We start from the raw sequence: 13469 nt of genomic DNA on the forward strand, positions 1-13469 counted from the left end.
CGGATATTCCCGCGGTTTGGACACAGCAGTCAATATCGGACGGATGACGGCTTCACGAATTGTCGCAATGTTCGTAAGACTCAAGAGATCATGTCCTGCAAACGGCAGCAGCGCTAGCCACGGCTTCCTGAAGGAGTCCGACCCAGACTGGAGTGGGAACGACATCTCAGTTGACTCTCAGAGAAGCGGCCACTCATGTCAGAAGCCATCCCCAGCTGGCCAGAGCACGCCGGCCGAACATCAACACAACTTCTTTCTGGATCTGTGATATCTCGCCCAATCCCATCGCATCTCGCTGATGACCCGTTTGACACGCGCCCGTTGTCTCGGGTCCCCTGGTTCGCTCGTTTCGCTTGTGGTTGGGGCTGCAGGTGGCTGTTGCATCATGCATGCCCTCCTGCGCGGCACCGTAACCGTAACGGCTACAGACATCTCGACTTAAAAGCTGCGCCATGAACTTCGCCGACAGAAGCCCTCTCTGCCCTGGTTCAGCGCCGTCCCCACTATGTCGACGACCTTCTCGCCGCCGCCGTTCCCACCCGTGGTACCCATCCCTGAATACCTCCTTCGCGTAGCGAGCACCCACCCCGATCGCGAAGTCGTATGCTTCCTGCAAGATGGCGCCTCCGAGGAGGAAGCAACGACGACCTCCATTACCTGGCGGCAGTTCCTCGCCGACGTCTGGGACCGCGTTGACTACCTGGTCGAAGTCACTGGATTGGAACCGCGAACGCTCGGGAAGGATCGTGTCGTTGTCGGCCTGCTCGCCGAGAGCAACTATGCCTTCCTCATGGACCTTGTCGCCATGTTCATACTGCGGTGGCAGGTACGTACCTACCGCTCACTCGTCACTCTCATCTCCGGTGGTCTCATGCTTCCTTCCGTCCGTGTCTCCGCGTTTCTCGGAGCATAGGTCCTTCTCATCTCCATCCGTAACTCCCCAGACGCCATCCACCACCTCATGCACTCCACCGGCTGCAGCGCAGTCCTGGTCGACAGCACCATTAGTCACCTGCACGTCGACATCCTAAGGAAAGACCCTGTGACGGGCGTCGCCCCCACTGTAGTCTTGCGCCCGCCCGTGTCCTCCGACGTTACGCGGGATGGTATTGAGCGCGCGCTGTCCTTCCTGGAACAATCAGCATGTCTTCCGCCTGCAGATCTGCGCAAAGAAGCTGAAGGCGGCGCATTCTTCCTCCACACCTCCGGGTCGACGGGTGAGTCTCAGTATTCTGCCGAGTTCGGACTCGCAACATCGGCCGGGAACTGCCTTCTCGAGCGCTCCGGAAGACATTACCAATGCCCTTAACTTGTAACTTACATATCCCCCGTGTTCCTGCGCATCGCCGGCGTGTCAGATTCTCCCGTGAATTGGATAGGTGTCGCTGACTGTGCGGGTATCCAGGACACCCTAAACCTATTGCGTGGTCCCACGAGTTTCTGCTGGCGATCTCTGCAGCAAACGGTCGTGACCACGCCAAGTGCAATGACGACGTACTCTATACGTGTTTCCCCATGTTCCATGTACGTCTTCTTTCGGCTCAACTCACTTCGGGCCGGTTCAGTTTACTGACTTCGGAATTGCCTTTGTGGCGTTATCGCTCTAATCGCACTTCTAGGCGGGAGGGATTTGCACTGTGAGTCTATTTCGGAACACGTTTCAGCTCAGGAACGACGATCTGACAAAGTATAATGTTCATCCATGCAGTCATTCCCCTTCTTCCTTGGTTCGGGCGCGTCATTCGTCTGCGTCGACACTTGGCGGTCCGTCTCAGTGGACACCATACTCCGTCACCTGCGGGTGCTGAAGCACCGCAAGGTCGACGCGTCGCTGCCGCCAAGCATGCTTGAGGACGTCGCCGACGCGCGCGACACGTACGCCGTGGTAAGTCCATTTAGACAGATTGCGCGACGGCATTATGCTGATCCGCAGCGCTCAGGACATCCTCGCTGCGCAGAACACTGTATTCTGGGGCGGAGCGCCCCTGCGCGAGAACGCGGGTAACTACCTGGTGCAGAATGGTGTCCGTTTAGTTGCATGGGGTGGCTCGTAAGTGTCCTGTCGCCTCCATCGTACGTGTGGCTGAACCGGGATTACCTCATGACAGCACCGAGGCCGGTCCCCTCGCTCGCTCGTCCCTTGAGGCCGGTGCAGACCCTGCGGACTGGATGTACATGCGCCTGGTAGACTATTACGAGTTCAAATGGTACCCGATGAAGGGCGACCCTCATGGGAGGTACAACCTGATTGTATCGGTATGTGATGTGGTCGACCCTTGACATTCAACGTCACTACAGCCGCTCACTGGAGACTCTGGTCGCAGCCTATCCACGCGACGCCGCCCATAGTCAACTCATTGGATCCGATAGGGTTCGCAACCGTCGACGGCTGGCTCCAACACCCAGACCCGGACAAGGCGCATCTATGGAAACCCGCCGGGCGGTTGGACGATGTCGTAAGTAAATTTGCGTTTCAAGTTCAGCGTCTGTCTCACCAACACGCTTAGACGGTCCTGAGCAACGGCGAGAAGACCGACAACAAGCAATTAGGTACATTCTTACGCCCTTAATTCTCGTTACGCTGCTCATTCTGACTTTCACCCTTCACAGAGGAGTTGCTCTGCGCGTCACCACTCATTTACCATGCGATTATCTTCGGTTCAGGAAGGTTTGTCAACGGCGCGGTCGTCAGTCCGCCCTCCGGCATCCTCACGAAGCATAGCACGGACGACGATGTCGCGGCGTACCTCGACAGGATCTGGCCGCACATCGAGGGACACGTCAATAAGATCGTGCCGCAGCACTCGCGTCTGCTTCGTGGCATGGTCCTCGTCGCACGTCCTGACCGGCCATTCCTAGTTTCCGACAAGGGCACCGTGAAGACCAAGGCCTCGCTCGCTCTGTACTCGGATGATGTTGAGCGTGCGTACGAAGCTCTGGAGCGCGGCATGGACGCGGCGGCAAACGGACACGCGACGCTGCCCCTCGACGACGCTGCCACTAGCGAGGAGGTCGTTCTGCGATTTGTCCAGACCATCGTCGGAGATGCACTCGGACGAAAACTTGCTCCCGAGGAGGACTTCTTCCGTAGTGGCATGGACTCCCTTGTCGCAACGAAGCTTCGCACGTCGCTCTCTGCCGCTGTTCGTCGCGCTGGTATCTCCGCGTCCGTGCCTCGCAACGTCGTTTATGCCCACCCGACGTGCCTTGCGCTCTCCCGCTACCTCTGTGCGTTTGCTCTGGCGAAGCCCCAGCATGTCGAGGAAGTCGTTGCGGATGCACCTTCTGCCACGGTTGAATCGATGATTGCTAAGTACACTGCGGATTTCCCTCAGCACACCGGTACTTTGCCCCTCCCTACGGATGGAGACGTGTACGCAGTGACTGGGACGACGGGCTCTCTAGGCGCAGCGTATGTTGCACATCTCCTCGCACAACCTAGCGTCCGCAAGATCTACCTACTCAACCGCGGACACGCATCGCGTTCTATGGCGAGCCGACAAGAGGCGGCGTTCCAGGACAAAGGTCTTGACCTCACCGCCTTGCAGGATGCGGTCCGCGACGGTCGAATCGAGTACGTCGAGATTGAGGTTGGGAAAGTGAAGCTTGGCTTGAACGAGGACGTCTACACTAAGCTCTCCTCTGAGCTCACGCATATCGTGCACAACGCGTGGCTGCTCAACTTCAACCTCTTCCTCCCTTCCTTCGAACCGCATGTCGCAGGCGTCCGCGCTGTCCTCGACCTTGCTCTGTCCTCGCCCTTATCTCAGCCCCCGCACGTCTCCTTCATCTCCTCGATCGGTGCCGTTGCCCGCTGGCCTTTCGACCGCCCTGTCCCCGAGGCGCCCCTCAACTCGCCAGAGTTCGCTATACCACAGGGATACTCGTACTCGAAATACGTCTCCGAGCAAATCCTGCAGAGCGCGATTGCCCAGCGTCCTGTTCTCCGCGCGGCCGTGATCAGATGTGGGCAACTGTCTGGCGCGCTCGCAACCGGCGCGTGGGCGAAGAGCGAGTACATCCCTAGGTTGCTGCGCTCCGCAGATGCCCTCGGCATGGTACCAACTGGCCTACACGTATGTCTCCTACACATCCCTTCTCTCCTGCACGTACTGACATACATCGTTATCAGCCTGTTCGCTGGCTCCCCGTCGACGTCGCCGCAGACATCGTCTTCCGTGAGGTCTCGCATGCCTCCGCACAGCCTGCGCCGGGTCCATTGCGCTACTATACGCTCGACAACGTTCTCTCCACGCCCTGGCAGCGTGTCGTCGATGCTCTCGCTGCATACCGGAGCGACCGGCCGCTCAAGGAGGTCCCAATGGGTGTGTTCCTTGACGAGGTCCGCAAGCGCTCCGACAGCCCCGCGTTCGAGGTGGTAGAGTACCTCGAGGATTTGCTCGTCACCAGCCCAGTCCCGCCTCTCGATGCGACGCAGGCGCGGAGGGCTTCAGGCGACTTGGTCGATTGTGAGATCAGTCCAGAGCTCGCGCTGAAGTATGTGCGGTATGCTTGCTCGTCATGAAAGGTCCAGGGAGGTGCCACTACTTAATCTTATTCTCGCTACTAGATGTATTGTTATTCGCTGCTGTGCCCTGCCGTAGTTGCTGTGTTTTATGCTCGGATCCCCACTACTTACGACCAACCATCACGACCTTCAATAGGGTGTACTCTAGTTGTAGATATCTTAGCAATGACGGATGTAGCGACCTGCTACCTCCTTCAACCGTCACTCGTGTGTCTTGTACTTCAACGCATTGCCAGTCAGTTGCAGAGCAGAGCATTTATAGTTCGGACTTGTTCATGGATCCGCGGGGCATAGGCGCCCACTGCTTCTGTGACACATGTTGTACCACGTCCCCCTCGTTCGCTGCGCTCTGATATGATGCGGTACTTCGCTTCAGATCTGTAGTGAGTGTCCAACATCTACGTTTCCAAAGTATGAGCACAAGAAACTTGTACTATACGATGAAATCGATGCTGCTCAGGCCAACTTGCTCGGTCCCACAGCGGAGGTTCTTCTCGCGGGATGCCGTACCTGCACAGACGAGACTCAATGTACACATCTCTAGATTTCTGAACCGTTATGTCCGTGTTTTCCAGGTAAGTTTCGCTGCAACGTGATTACGGAGTCGAAGTACGGTGTATGCTGTGTGCTCATCGTCGACCTATCTGTGATGCATCTGTTGGCCTTCGATTCCTTCAACTGAGATACTATGCATGGGTACATAGGCCCCCATAAGGACACACAACGAGTTTTCCCGGAAAAGCCGGATTTGTGGAGGGAACGTTGGGCAGCGCCGCCGATCGAGAGGGTGCTGCGGAGAGTCGTCGCCTCGAAGTTCGCGCCCAGCCGGAACGAAATAAGAGAGTGTCGTGGGTCGAAGTAGTTCAGTATGCGCTCCGGTCCTGCCCACCCAGGGGGTGATCTGGTTTCCATTTCCGACGATAGAGTTCCTTACAGGTTTGCACTCATGGTTCCGAGTAGTGTCGAGGAAGGTACGTGGCGCGGCATCTTGGACATCACTTAGTATGATACTATCTGGCAATTAGCAGCAAGCACGTAGATCCCCGAGCAACGCGACATACCCGATGGATGTCAGTCACCTCACATGCAGTCAAGAGATTGCGACTGTGATGTACTCGAGTACTAGATCAAAATGTTGACTGCTGATAGACTACATCAGGGCGGTTAATATACATAGAAATTCCACTCTCTTAAGTAGGAACATCACCGGGGTTGTGAGCCTGGCATTGCCCACCGATCACAGCCACGTGCTCGAGACCGCGTGGAAGGACGCCGCAGAATGTTTGACTTGGTGGCGTCGCAAATCCGGATCTCGATCTGATCAGAGTTGGGAAATACTTCCAGCCGCTTGCCACCATATACATACATAGCACTGACGACTGGGTCAGTATGGCCATCTGTACTCTTACTTCATTGCGAAGTGAGGACACTTTCAGGCCAGCATAACATGAACTCCCAACCCAAAGTCGACATTCCAGTGTCATAGTACCGCCGGGTGCGGCCAAGTTGACGGGACCCCTTCGGAAACTGGTACAATTTATGACGTCGGGAGATATTGTCTGTACTATTCATTGGCTTTCTCGTAGGCCACCTCGGCCGTGAGATTTCTATTGGAGGAATACGTGCAGATAGGAAGGTTTGATCGACGGCCTCAAGCCGTGCCAGGCTACTATGATTTCACGACTTACCAGGTCGATCGTCAGTCGTGTTCCAGATCCTCTCAACACCAGGGTTGAACTTGAGCCTTGTCGCGATGCGGAGAAGTAGACATGCAGTGACTCCGAGAAAGCAGTTGATTGTCGAATTCTTCGGGTACGCTGTGGCATTACCTCCGGGTTGCGATGCGCGTTTCCGAAAGCAGTGTCCGGCCTCCAACTAGGAACGGTTCTTGGCAAGGCGGCTGAGCGACAGAAAACTCATGTCTCAAATGAATAACAATCTTAGAACACATACGGAACGACGCACAATAAACCGCATGATCATCTCAGCGGGGATATACTCAACCTCCCCGCAGACTCGAATACCACTAAGCGCCGCTGACCGCAGAATGCGCATTTCTGGATGTCTGGTGGGTTTACTCCAGCCTTCAGGAGATAACCACGGCGACCACAGAGAGGCCACCACACACGGTGTTCGGATACCCATACAGTTGGAACACATGCTGCTCCACATCTGGACCTGCAAGAGATATTAAAAATGACGGTAGCAATACGTATGCCAGTGCGCAGCGACAGACTCACCTAAGCCAGCAGGGACCTCTGTCAAATGCGGGGTTGATTGGCCGACGAGACCGAGCTCACAAGGCCATGACTTCGACCCGAGGCGAGTTGGGTAGGCGACGGCGGGATACGAGGGGAGAACGGAAGGTTCGCGGGAGAGTAAGCGAAATAATTGAGTAGGCGGAGCCGGCGCAGCTCGGGAGGTCACAAGTGTTGCGATCGACATTCTTCAGGTGCTAGAAGACGAATGTGAGTACCGCTACGTAAAGGATATTTGAGGACAGCGTGCGTGTCCTGCTGCCGACCTCAGTCTGAGTATGTAAGTTGCCGCAGCGTCTTCAGCAACCGTGAAAGCCCGTTGCCAGCTCGCGATGAGCTAATGTGAGGCGGCAAACACCGTTCTCCATGGCCATCTATTGCGAAGGTACAGAACATCTCGAAAGGGTCATTGCTTCTCAATAATGTCGTAATGTGGTCGGTGCCTTTAGTCCGGTCCTGACCCGAGGGTGACCGGAGACGCGAGCAAGGGATGCGCAACTGCTTAGGAGCTGGGGGAGAACGTCCCCATGAAGGGCACAGCTAAGGAGGAGAGTTTCGCGGGAGCATCCATGTCAATGAAGTCGACGTCGACGTCAATATTGCCTACTACATAGCTTGCGACAGTGGCCGTCTCGGAGGCGGGGGAGCGCTGGCGTCGTGGCGTCGAGGGCGGGAGGGCGCTACGGCCGCTTAAACCACTTGTCCTCCAATCGGCGAACACAGATCGGGGGGTACATCGTCCCTCGGAGCCGTGGACAAATGCGCAGCTTCCTCGTAGCGGTCCCGCTAGAATGGAGCTTGGAACTTCGTCCAGGGATTCGCTGCCCTGCCCCCAGGCTGCATCGACCCTGCCAGCAAGTTCCTGCCTGCAATGGTTAAGTCCGTAGAAGTGCCTGCAGGCCCATCTAACCTGCCGTATCAATCGGCCGCCGCGTGTAGCCGGCGGCGGGCCATCTCAGCCATGCCAAAGTTCAAACGCAGAGGGATGCGTTCCAATTTGCCGGTGGTTCAGAACAGTGGGCCGCATGGACGAGCGATGGTGGGGCGTCACCGATGTTTGGATGAACGTTCAAGCTCGAGGCCCGAGGGACGACCGACAGAGGACAAACCCGAGATGCAGATGGTATCACATCATGCTCGCTTGCCGCGGGCATCATAACCGACCTGCACTTCTCGGACTTCTTCTCTGAGCTCCCGGTCTTCGAATACGCCTCGGCTCCCTTCCTGTTCCTATGCCATAAAGCAGAGCTTCTGGATAGAAATAGCTGAGATAACCGACGTCTGAGAGAGCCCTGTGCGACCGCGTGCCCAGGGCACTTCATCCTACCCACTGGCCGACGTTCAGAAGGCACACGTGCGCCATCAAACATTTCGTCTGCTCGCAGCTCGCGCGGCGCCATTCGAACACTTAGCGCGGACGCAAGGTTCGACGACGATGGTCCGAGAGTGCGCCCCGGGCACCATCAGGGCCTGATCGCTGCTTGATTCCACTGGCATCGCCGTCCGAGATGGCAGGGGTAAGGGGGCCGGCGGTGTGGGTGGATGCACAATCCCATTCGGGGACACTCGAGAGTCGAAACTCGCGTTCGCCGTTGATCCTCCGTGTAGGGCCGGGCACGAGGCTCGCTGAGATGGGGCTGAAACACTTTGTCCTGCACATAGCGCGAAACCCAATCGTCAGCGTACGGGCCTAAGCTCAACCGGGGAGAGCGCGATACGCACAATCACCACCAAACGCCAAACGCCAACAGCGTGCAAGGAGCGACCTGTATTCGAACTGAAGGAGCGACTTTGGTGAAATGAGCGACTAACAGCTGTGCGAAAAGAGTCCGATGATAGCATGTGTGGAGTGTGAGGACAAACATATAGCTATTGCGTGTGTATACTTAAACATCCGGAGAATAAAAAAAGGATAAAGACTAGCCGTAGATTACACATACACGACCCTCGGGCACTTCTACAACACGGACACATAAATGATGAACCCTATGGACAGTGACGGGGGTACTTGCAGGAGGAGAGGGGATTGTGTCGATGTGCGGGGTGTGTGGTGTATGTGCTACGTAGATGTGTATAAAAACATCGTGGGACGCGGGGAGAAAGCGTAGCAGTAGCAACAGAACAAAGCAACCACGTCACGTATGGCTGGAAGTATGGAACGCATATACACGAATCCGAATGAACAAGCCTCTCGTACAGGTACGGCATGACGCCGCACACAAACTGCAGTACAACCCACAATCGCGAACGCCAGTAGGTAAAGAAGTGGTAATGCATGGATGATTGTGTGGGGATGGGATGGGATGGATGTGGGGGGTTGGGGGAGAAGGAAAGTGTTGGGCTCACCGCCGTTGCCCGTTGGTCGCGTGGAATTATAGTAACAATATATACACGGCGCTTCACCTGAACACGGACGGTCAAGTCTGAAAGTCCCAGCTTCGAAAGCCTCGGAAGCCCAAGAATGCACGGAATCGAACGGGAAAGATGATGAAGATGTCGCTGGAGATGTCGCGTTTCGGTGGTTAGGGGCCCGCGCGGGCAAGCAATGCACAGAGCAAAGCTTAGACAGGCGAGAAGCTATGGAACTGGTTGTTCCGCGGCTTACGGTCCATCATCTCCATGTCGTCTGCCAGCGTCTGCTGCGCCACGGTCAGCATATTGGGTCTTTCGACAATGCCTTGAGCGGCGAGGAGGAGACGTACGTTCTTGTCATCGCGGTCGGTGGAATAGTTGTCGTCCGCAAAGACCTCCGTATGCGACGCGATGTGTACGACGGGCGGGTTGGGGCCACCGGTGCGAACGGACGTAGTCCCCGAGCGGAAGTTGTGCGGGCCGGTGATGGAGACGCCGCTCGTGACATCCGTTGGGGGGCGCGACAACGACGCCTGCTGTGTGCCGATGCGCGAGTTGAGCGAGGTCATCATCGTGTTCGAGTAGACTGGCGAGGAAGGGAGGAGATGAAATTAGCCACCATTTCCAAATCAGGACATAGCATTGCTTACTCTTTCCGAGGATCAAGGCACTGCAGGTGACGGATCGCCGGGGACGAAGAAGGATAGAACGGTCAGCATCTGTGTCAGATCGGCGCGCGCCGCCGCAGTGCGGGGCCGGGCGGCGTAGCACGGCTGAGAAAGAAGCACTCACAAGAAGAGGTGAAGGTTGGTGTTCTTCGTCGCAGGCCCAAGGAAGAAGCCGAGCTCGATGATTGCGGATGCTGCGGTGATGCTCCCAGTCTCTACGGAAAGGCGGATGAGGCGGTTGATAGCGCGGTCGCTGCTCTTGAGCGCATGCGAGTTCTTCTTCGCCGTCGTCAACTGTAGGAGAAGCCCGACGTCAGCCGTCGCGAGGCATGGGGCGAATCACCGAGGTTTACGTACCAAGTAGACCATGGCACCGGCGATAAGCTGTGGTGAGATTAAATCACAGGTCATTACTTGAAGGAGCGCAGCGGTGAGAGAAGGCCATATGCCCCACATACGAAGTCAGCAAGAGCACCACCTCCAAGCCAGATGGTAGTCCTAGGGAAGAAGGGCAGGAGCTCAGAAATATTTTGCAAGTTCGCGATGCCGGCCGCGATGGAAAGGGTAGATCCGAGCTGTGCGAGCGATATCTGTGCAGCGGAACAGCCGAGTGTCAGTCATTCACATTCACAGCCTCACTACAGCCCTGCAGAGCCAAGCAGCGAAATTACGAAGGTAGGACAGGTACGCACAACGATGATGACTCCGGGAAGGATGCGCCACTTCTTGAGGACCCAAATACGCCAGGCGTAGAAGATCTGGACAGTCGTTGCAACTGTGTCAAGGAGGAAGGAGGTGGATGTCAATCTGTCACACATGTCATCGAGAGGGAGATACGCACTGATACCGTCACCAGCGCCGATAGCCGAGAACGTCCAGCCGGGCTGAATGAGGTTGGTCTGACGTCCCCAGCCTGCACAAAGAACGTGCCAACCCATAGCAGCCGCTACCACAGTGAGGAAGATGTCCAGGAAGAACACCCAGTACACTGGAGGAGGCGGCTCGAAGTTAGCGGACGGGCGCTCCGTGCGTCGGGATCGAGTCGGACGCACCAAGGACCTGAAGCCCTTTCCGATCGTTCGGAAAGGAGATGTGGTAAATGTCTGCGGGGTCGAAAGAATGTGTAAGGGGCGGGGAGGTGGAGTGGGCAACTGGTGAACGTACACAGCTGGACGATCGAGATACCGAAAATGAGCCAGCTGGTCATGGCTCCCAGGAACTAACCCCCAACATTCAGCATGATGGAGTGCGGTGGGCACTCGGTGTGTACTCACCACGGGGCCAACGCTGCGAGGTAGAGACGCAGTTAATCGCCGATCGGGTTGTGGATGCAGATGTGTGCAAACGTACAGGAGCAGGGTTGCCTGGGGCACATCGGGCTCGTTGAGCGCAGTAGACGACATATTGCAGCTCTGAAACTGGGAGACTCGAGAGGTGTCGAGGTGAACGGGGCACGCCGGCGGAGAGAGGACGAGCGGGTTGGTCGGAGGACGGGATCGAGAGGAGGGGGAGTTAAGACCGGCGCACGGAGACCCGCCGTGCGTCTGTTAGTTAAGTATGGCGCGAGGAGTAGAGGAGCGAAGCGCGGGGAGGGGAGGGGTTCAGGGCGTTCCCACGGCGAATGGTGGACGATAATCTGAAAAAGTCGCGATGGAGCAATGCATCGGGTTGGTTCTCGTCCTGGTGCACAGTCGCGCGTCTCGCGGTCTGATTCGTGTAGATACGGTCTGATTCAAGGGATCAGACAGTCACACCACCAAGGATCATTGATTGAGAGCGCTGCTTCTCTGATCTCACCTGCCTTCTTGCTATCTTGATGCTGCTTCCTCCGCCGTCCTGAACACCACCCGCCGGCCGCTGCTGAGTAGCTCGGTGCACAAGGGGGAGACAGGACATACATCGGGCACTAAAAGATAGATGCTGCAAGGGTCCTTGTCAAGCGGATAGCTCCGACTGGCGACACAGGCTCTTACCTGAATTGTCATGACGAGTCCGAGGTTTTAATCCGGCATCTAGATCTCGAGTACAGACCGGTGTGGGCGGGTGGGTGTAAGCAGAGATTGAGCGTCGGCGGCCAGAGACACCGCATGTCGGGGAGCAGTGCGTCGTGATCGTCGTGGTCGGGGGTCAAGGACACTGCACGCCACGTCGAGCGCGTCGGCGGCAGTGCGGCCCAGCGACACGTGTGCGCGCCTCCCACTTACCAGCCCGCCGGCGGCTACACGAAGGTATCAAACCCTTCCTCCTCCTCCTCCTCCTCCTCCTCCTCCATGTGCACGGCCATCTTGACTCAAGGCATCCCAACAACATACATGGCCCCTCCAGCATGCTTTTTGCCGTACTCGCAGTTCCTCAAATCCGTACAATCATCAAGTTCAATCTTAGGAAATATCACCTGTGACTATTCGTCGGTCGGCCTCCGCCGCTTATTATCCTCCAGACAACGGTGCAGCTTCTCGTACAAACGCTCCTCATCCTACCGAGTCTTCTGACAAAGTCCTGCCGTCAGCCGGTCTTCTCTCATTTTTGTGTGGTCAACATCCCGACCGCGCCGCCAAGTTTACCTTCTCTCGCTCGAACGCTATCGGCTTGTCTGATGAGTTCGTCTAGCATCTCGACTCGGACAAGTCAGAAACTTTGGAGCTTCCCGTTGGCGGCCTCGACGAAAGCCGACCGCGTCCGTCGAGTCGCGGGATTACGCGACATCCCCGCCGGCTGGGTAACGACAGGCGCCCTGTGCCTCTGCTGCCGTACACGTGTGCCACTAATCCACAAAGATTTCGCAACGCTCCCCTTCCCATGTCGCACAGACAAGACTGCCATCCCCGCGAATCTGCACTCAATCGGGGCTCGCACCGCGGGATACCGGCTCTGGATGACGGACTCGGAGGTCTCTCTCCCGACCGTGTTGGGGAGACTACGCTAATCTCGGTATGTCGCGTTCCTCTGGAGCTTACGGACACTGCCGGCCGTTCCTTGCGCGTGCAGGCCCTAAGTAATTGCATCCACATTGTCGCGAGACATGGACTCTTGTTCTCCGCTCGATGTCTTGTACCAGAACGAAGGGAATGGCAACGAGGGCCTGGAGACTCGATGCAACATGTAGCTGTGTCGTATGCGGAAGCTTTTAGTCAGAGAGCTATTTGATCGTCTGGTCTTCATTAAGCCCAAGGATGCAACCCCGATCGTCTCAGTCTTGAAGACGGAAGCGTACGCTTTTGGGGTAACAGTGCACAGGATTGGGCCTAGGAAACATTGGTCTCCACAACCGCCACGGCCATGTCGGGCATCTGACAGAGGGGCGGCGTGTTTTGACAAATGCTGTGGCAAGGATCGGCATCTGTGCAGTTGAATTGCCTGTGTATGAGGTTTCCGACGGTCTCAGTCTTGGTCTTGAGTTCGAGCGCGGAAGCATATCCATGCGGAGCCGTCACACTGATCAGGTCCACTCGCCCCAATAACGCCGTTGTCGCCGTCATGTCGCCGCTCACGAAGTCTGAGCGTATCAGAGTCGTCTTGTGGACACCGAGAGTCGGACACGCAGGACAGTTTGGGGGTGGCGGGTGCCTGATAGAGTTACGCTCGGCATCTTTAGGCTTTCCCCCGGGCTTCAAAGTCCAAGTCCAAGCTCAAGCCCGAAGCGATGATCGTCGGCACTGCGTG

General features: G+C 56.8%; 3 protein-coding genes across 3 annotated transcripts; 2 read left to right on the forward strand and 1 right to left on the reverse strand.

Annotated features, from left to right (window-relative positions):
- Nucleotides 1-120: 120 nt before the first annotated feature.
- L226DRAFT_213864 (acetyl-CoA synthetase-like protein) lies at nucleotides 121-1413 on the forward strand. Its single transcript, XM_067672936.1, has 2 exons — nucleotides 121-826; nucleotides 914-1413. Exons 1-2 carry the CDS (start codon nucleotides 506-508, stop codon nucleotides 1307-1309), a joined length of 717 nt encoding a protein of 238 aa, XP_067531612.1. The 5' UTR covers nucleotides 121-505; the 3' UTR covers nucleotides 1310-1413.
- A 102-nt stretch (nucleotides 1414-1515) lies between these two features.
- On the forward strand, nucleotides 1516-4525 carry L226DRAFT_547512 (uncharacterized protein; the record flags this gene model as incomplete). Its single annotated transcript, XM_067682502.1, has 9 exons — nucleotides 1516-1524; nucleotides 1620-1637; nucleotides 1709-1885; nucleotides 1941-2050; nucleotides 2109-2256; nucleotides 2325-2456; nucleotides 2508-2550; nucleotides 2611-4076; nucleotides 4133-4525. The coding sequence occupies 9 exons, from the start codon at nucleotides 1516-1518 to the stop codon at nucleotides 4523-4525; spliced, it is 2496 nt and encodes an 831-aa protein (XP_067531613.1).
- Nucleotides 4526-9347: 4822 nt separating this feature from the next.
- Nucleotides 9348-11209, reverse strand: L226DRAFT_574271 (uncharacterized protein; the record flags this gene model as incomplete). Its single annotated transcript, XM_067685004.1, has 12 exons — nucleotides 9348-9422; nucleotides 9489-9724; nucleotides 9789-9808; nucleotides 9931-10100; nucleotides 10164-10190; nucleotides 10265-10396; nucleotides 10499-10581; nucleotides 10648-10794; nucleotides 10859-10909; nucleotides 10971-11025; nucleotides 11081-11093; nucleotides 11157-11209. 12 exons carry the CDS (start codon nucleotides 11207-11209, stop codon nucleotides 9348-9350), a joined length of 1062 nt encoding a protein of 353 aa, XP_067531614.1.
- Nucleotides 11210-13469: the final 2260 nt, after the last annotated feature.

Source organism: Lentinus tigrinus, assembly GCF_003813185.1.
Source record: "Lentinus tigrinus ALCF2SS1-7 unplaced genomic scaffold L226scaffold_32, whole genome shotgun sequence".
In the NCBI taxonomy this organism is placed as follows: domain Eukaryota; kingdom Fungi; phylum Basidiomycota; class Agaricomycetes; order Polyporales; family Polyporaceae; genus Lentinus; species Lentinus tigrinus.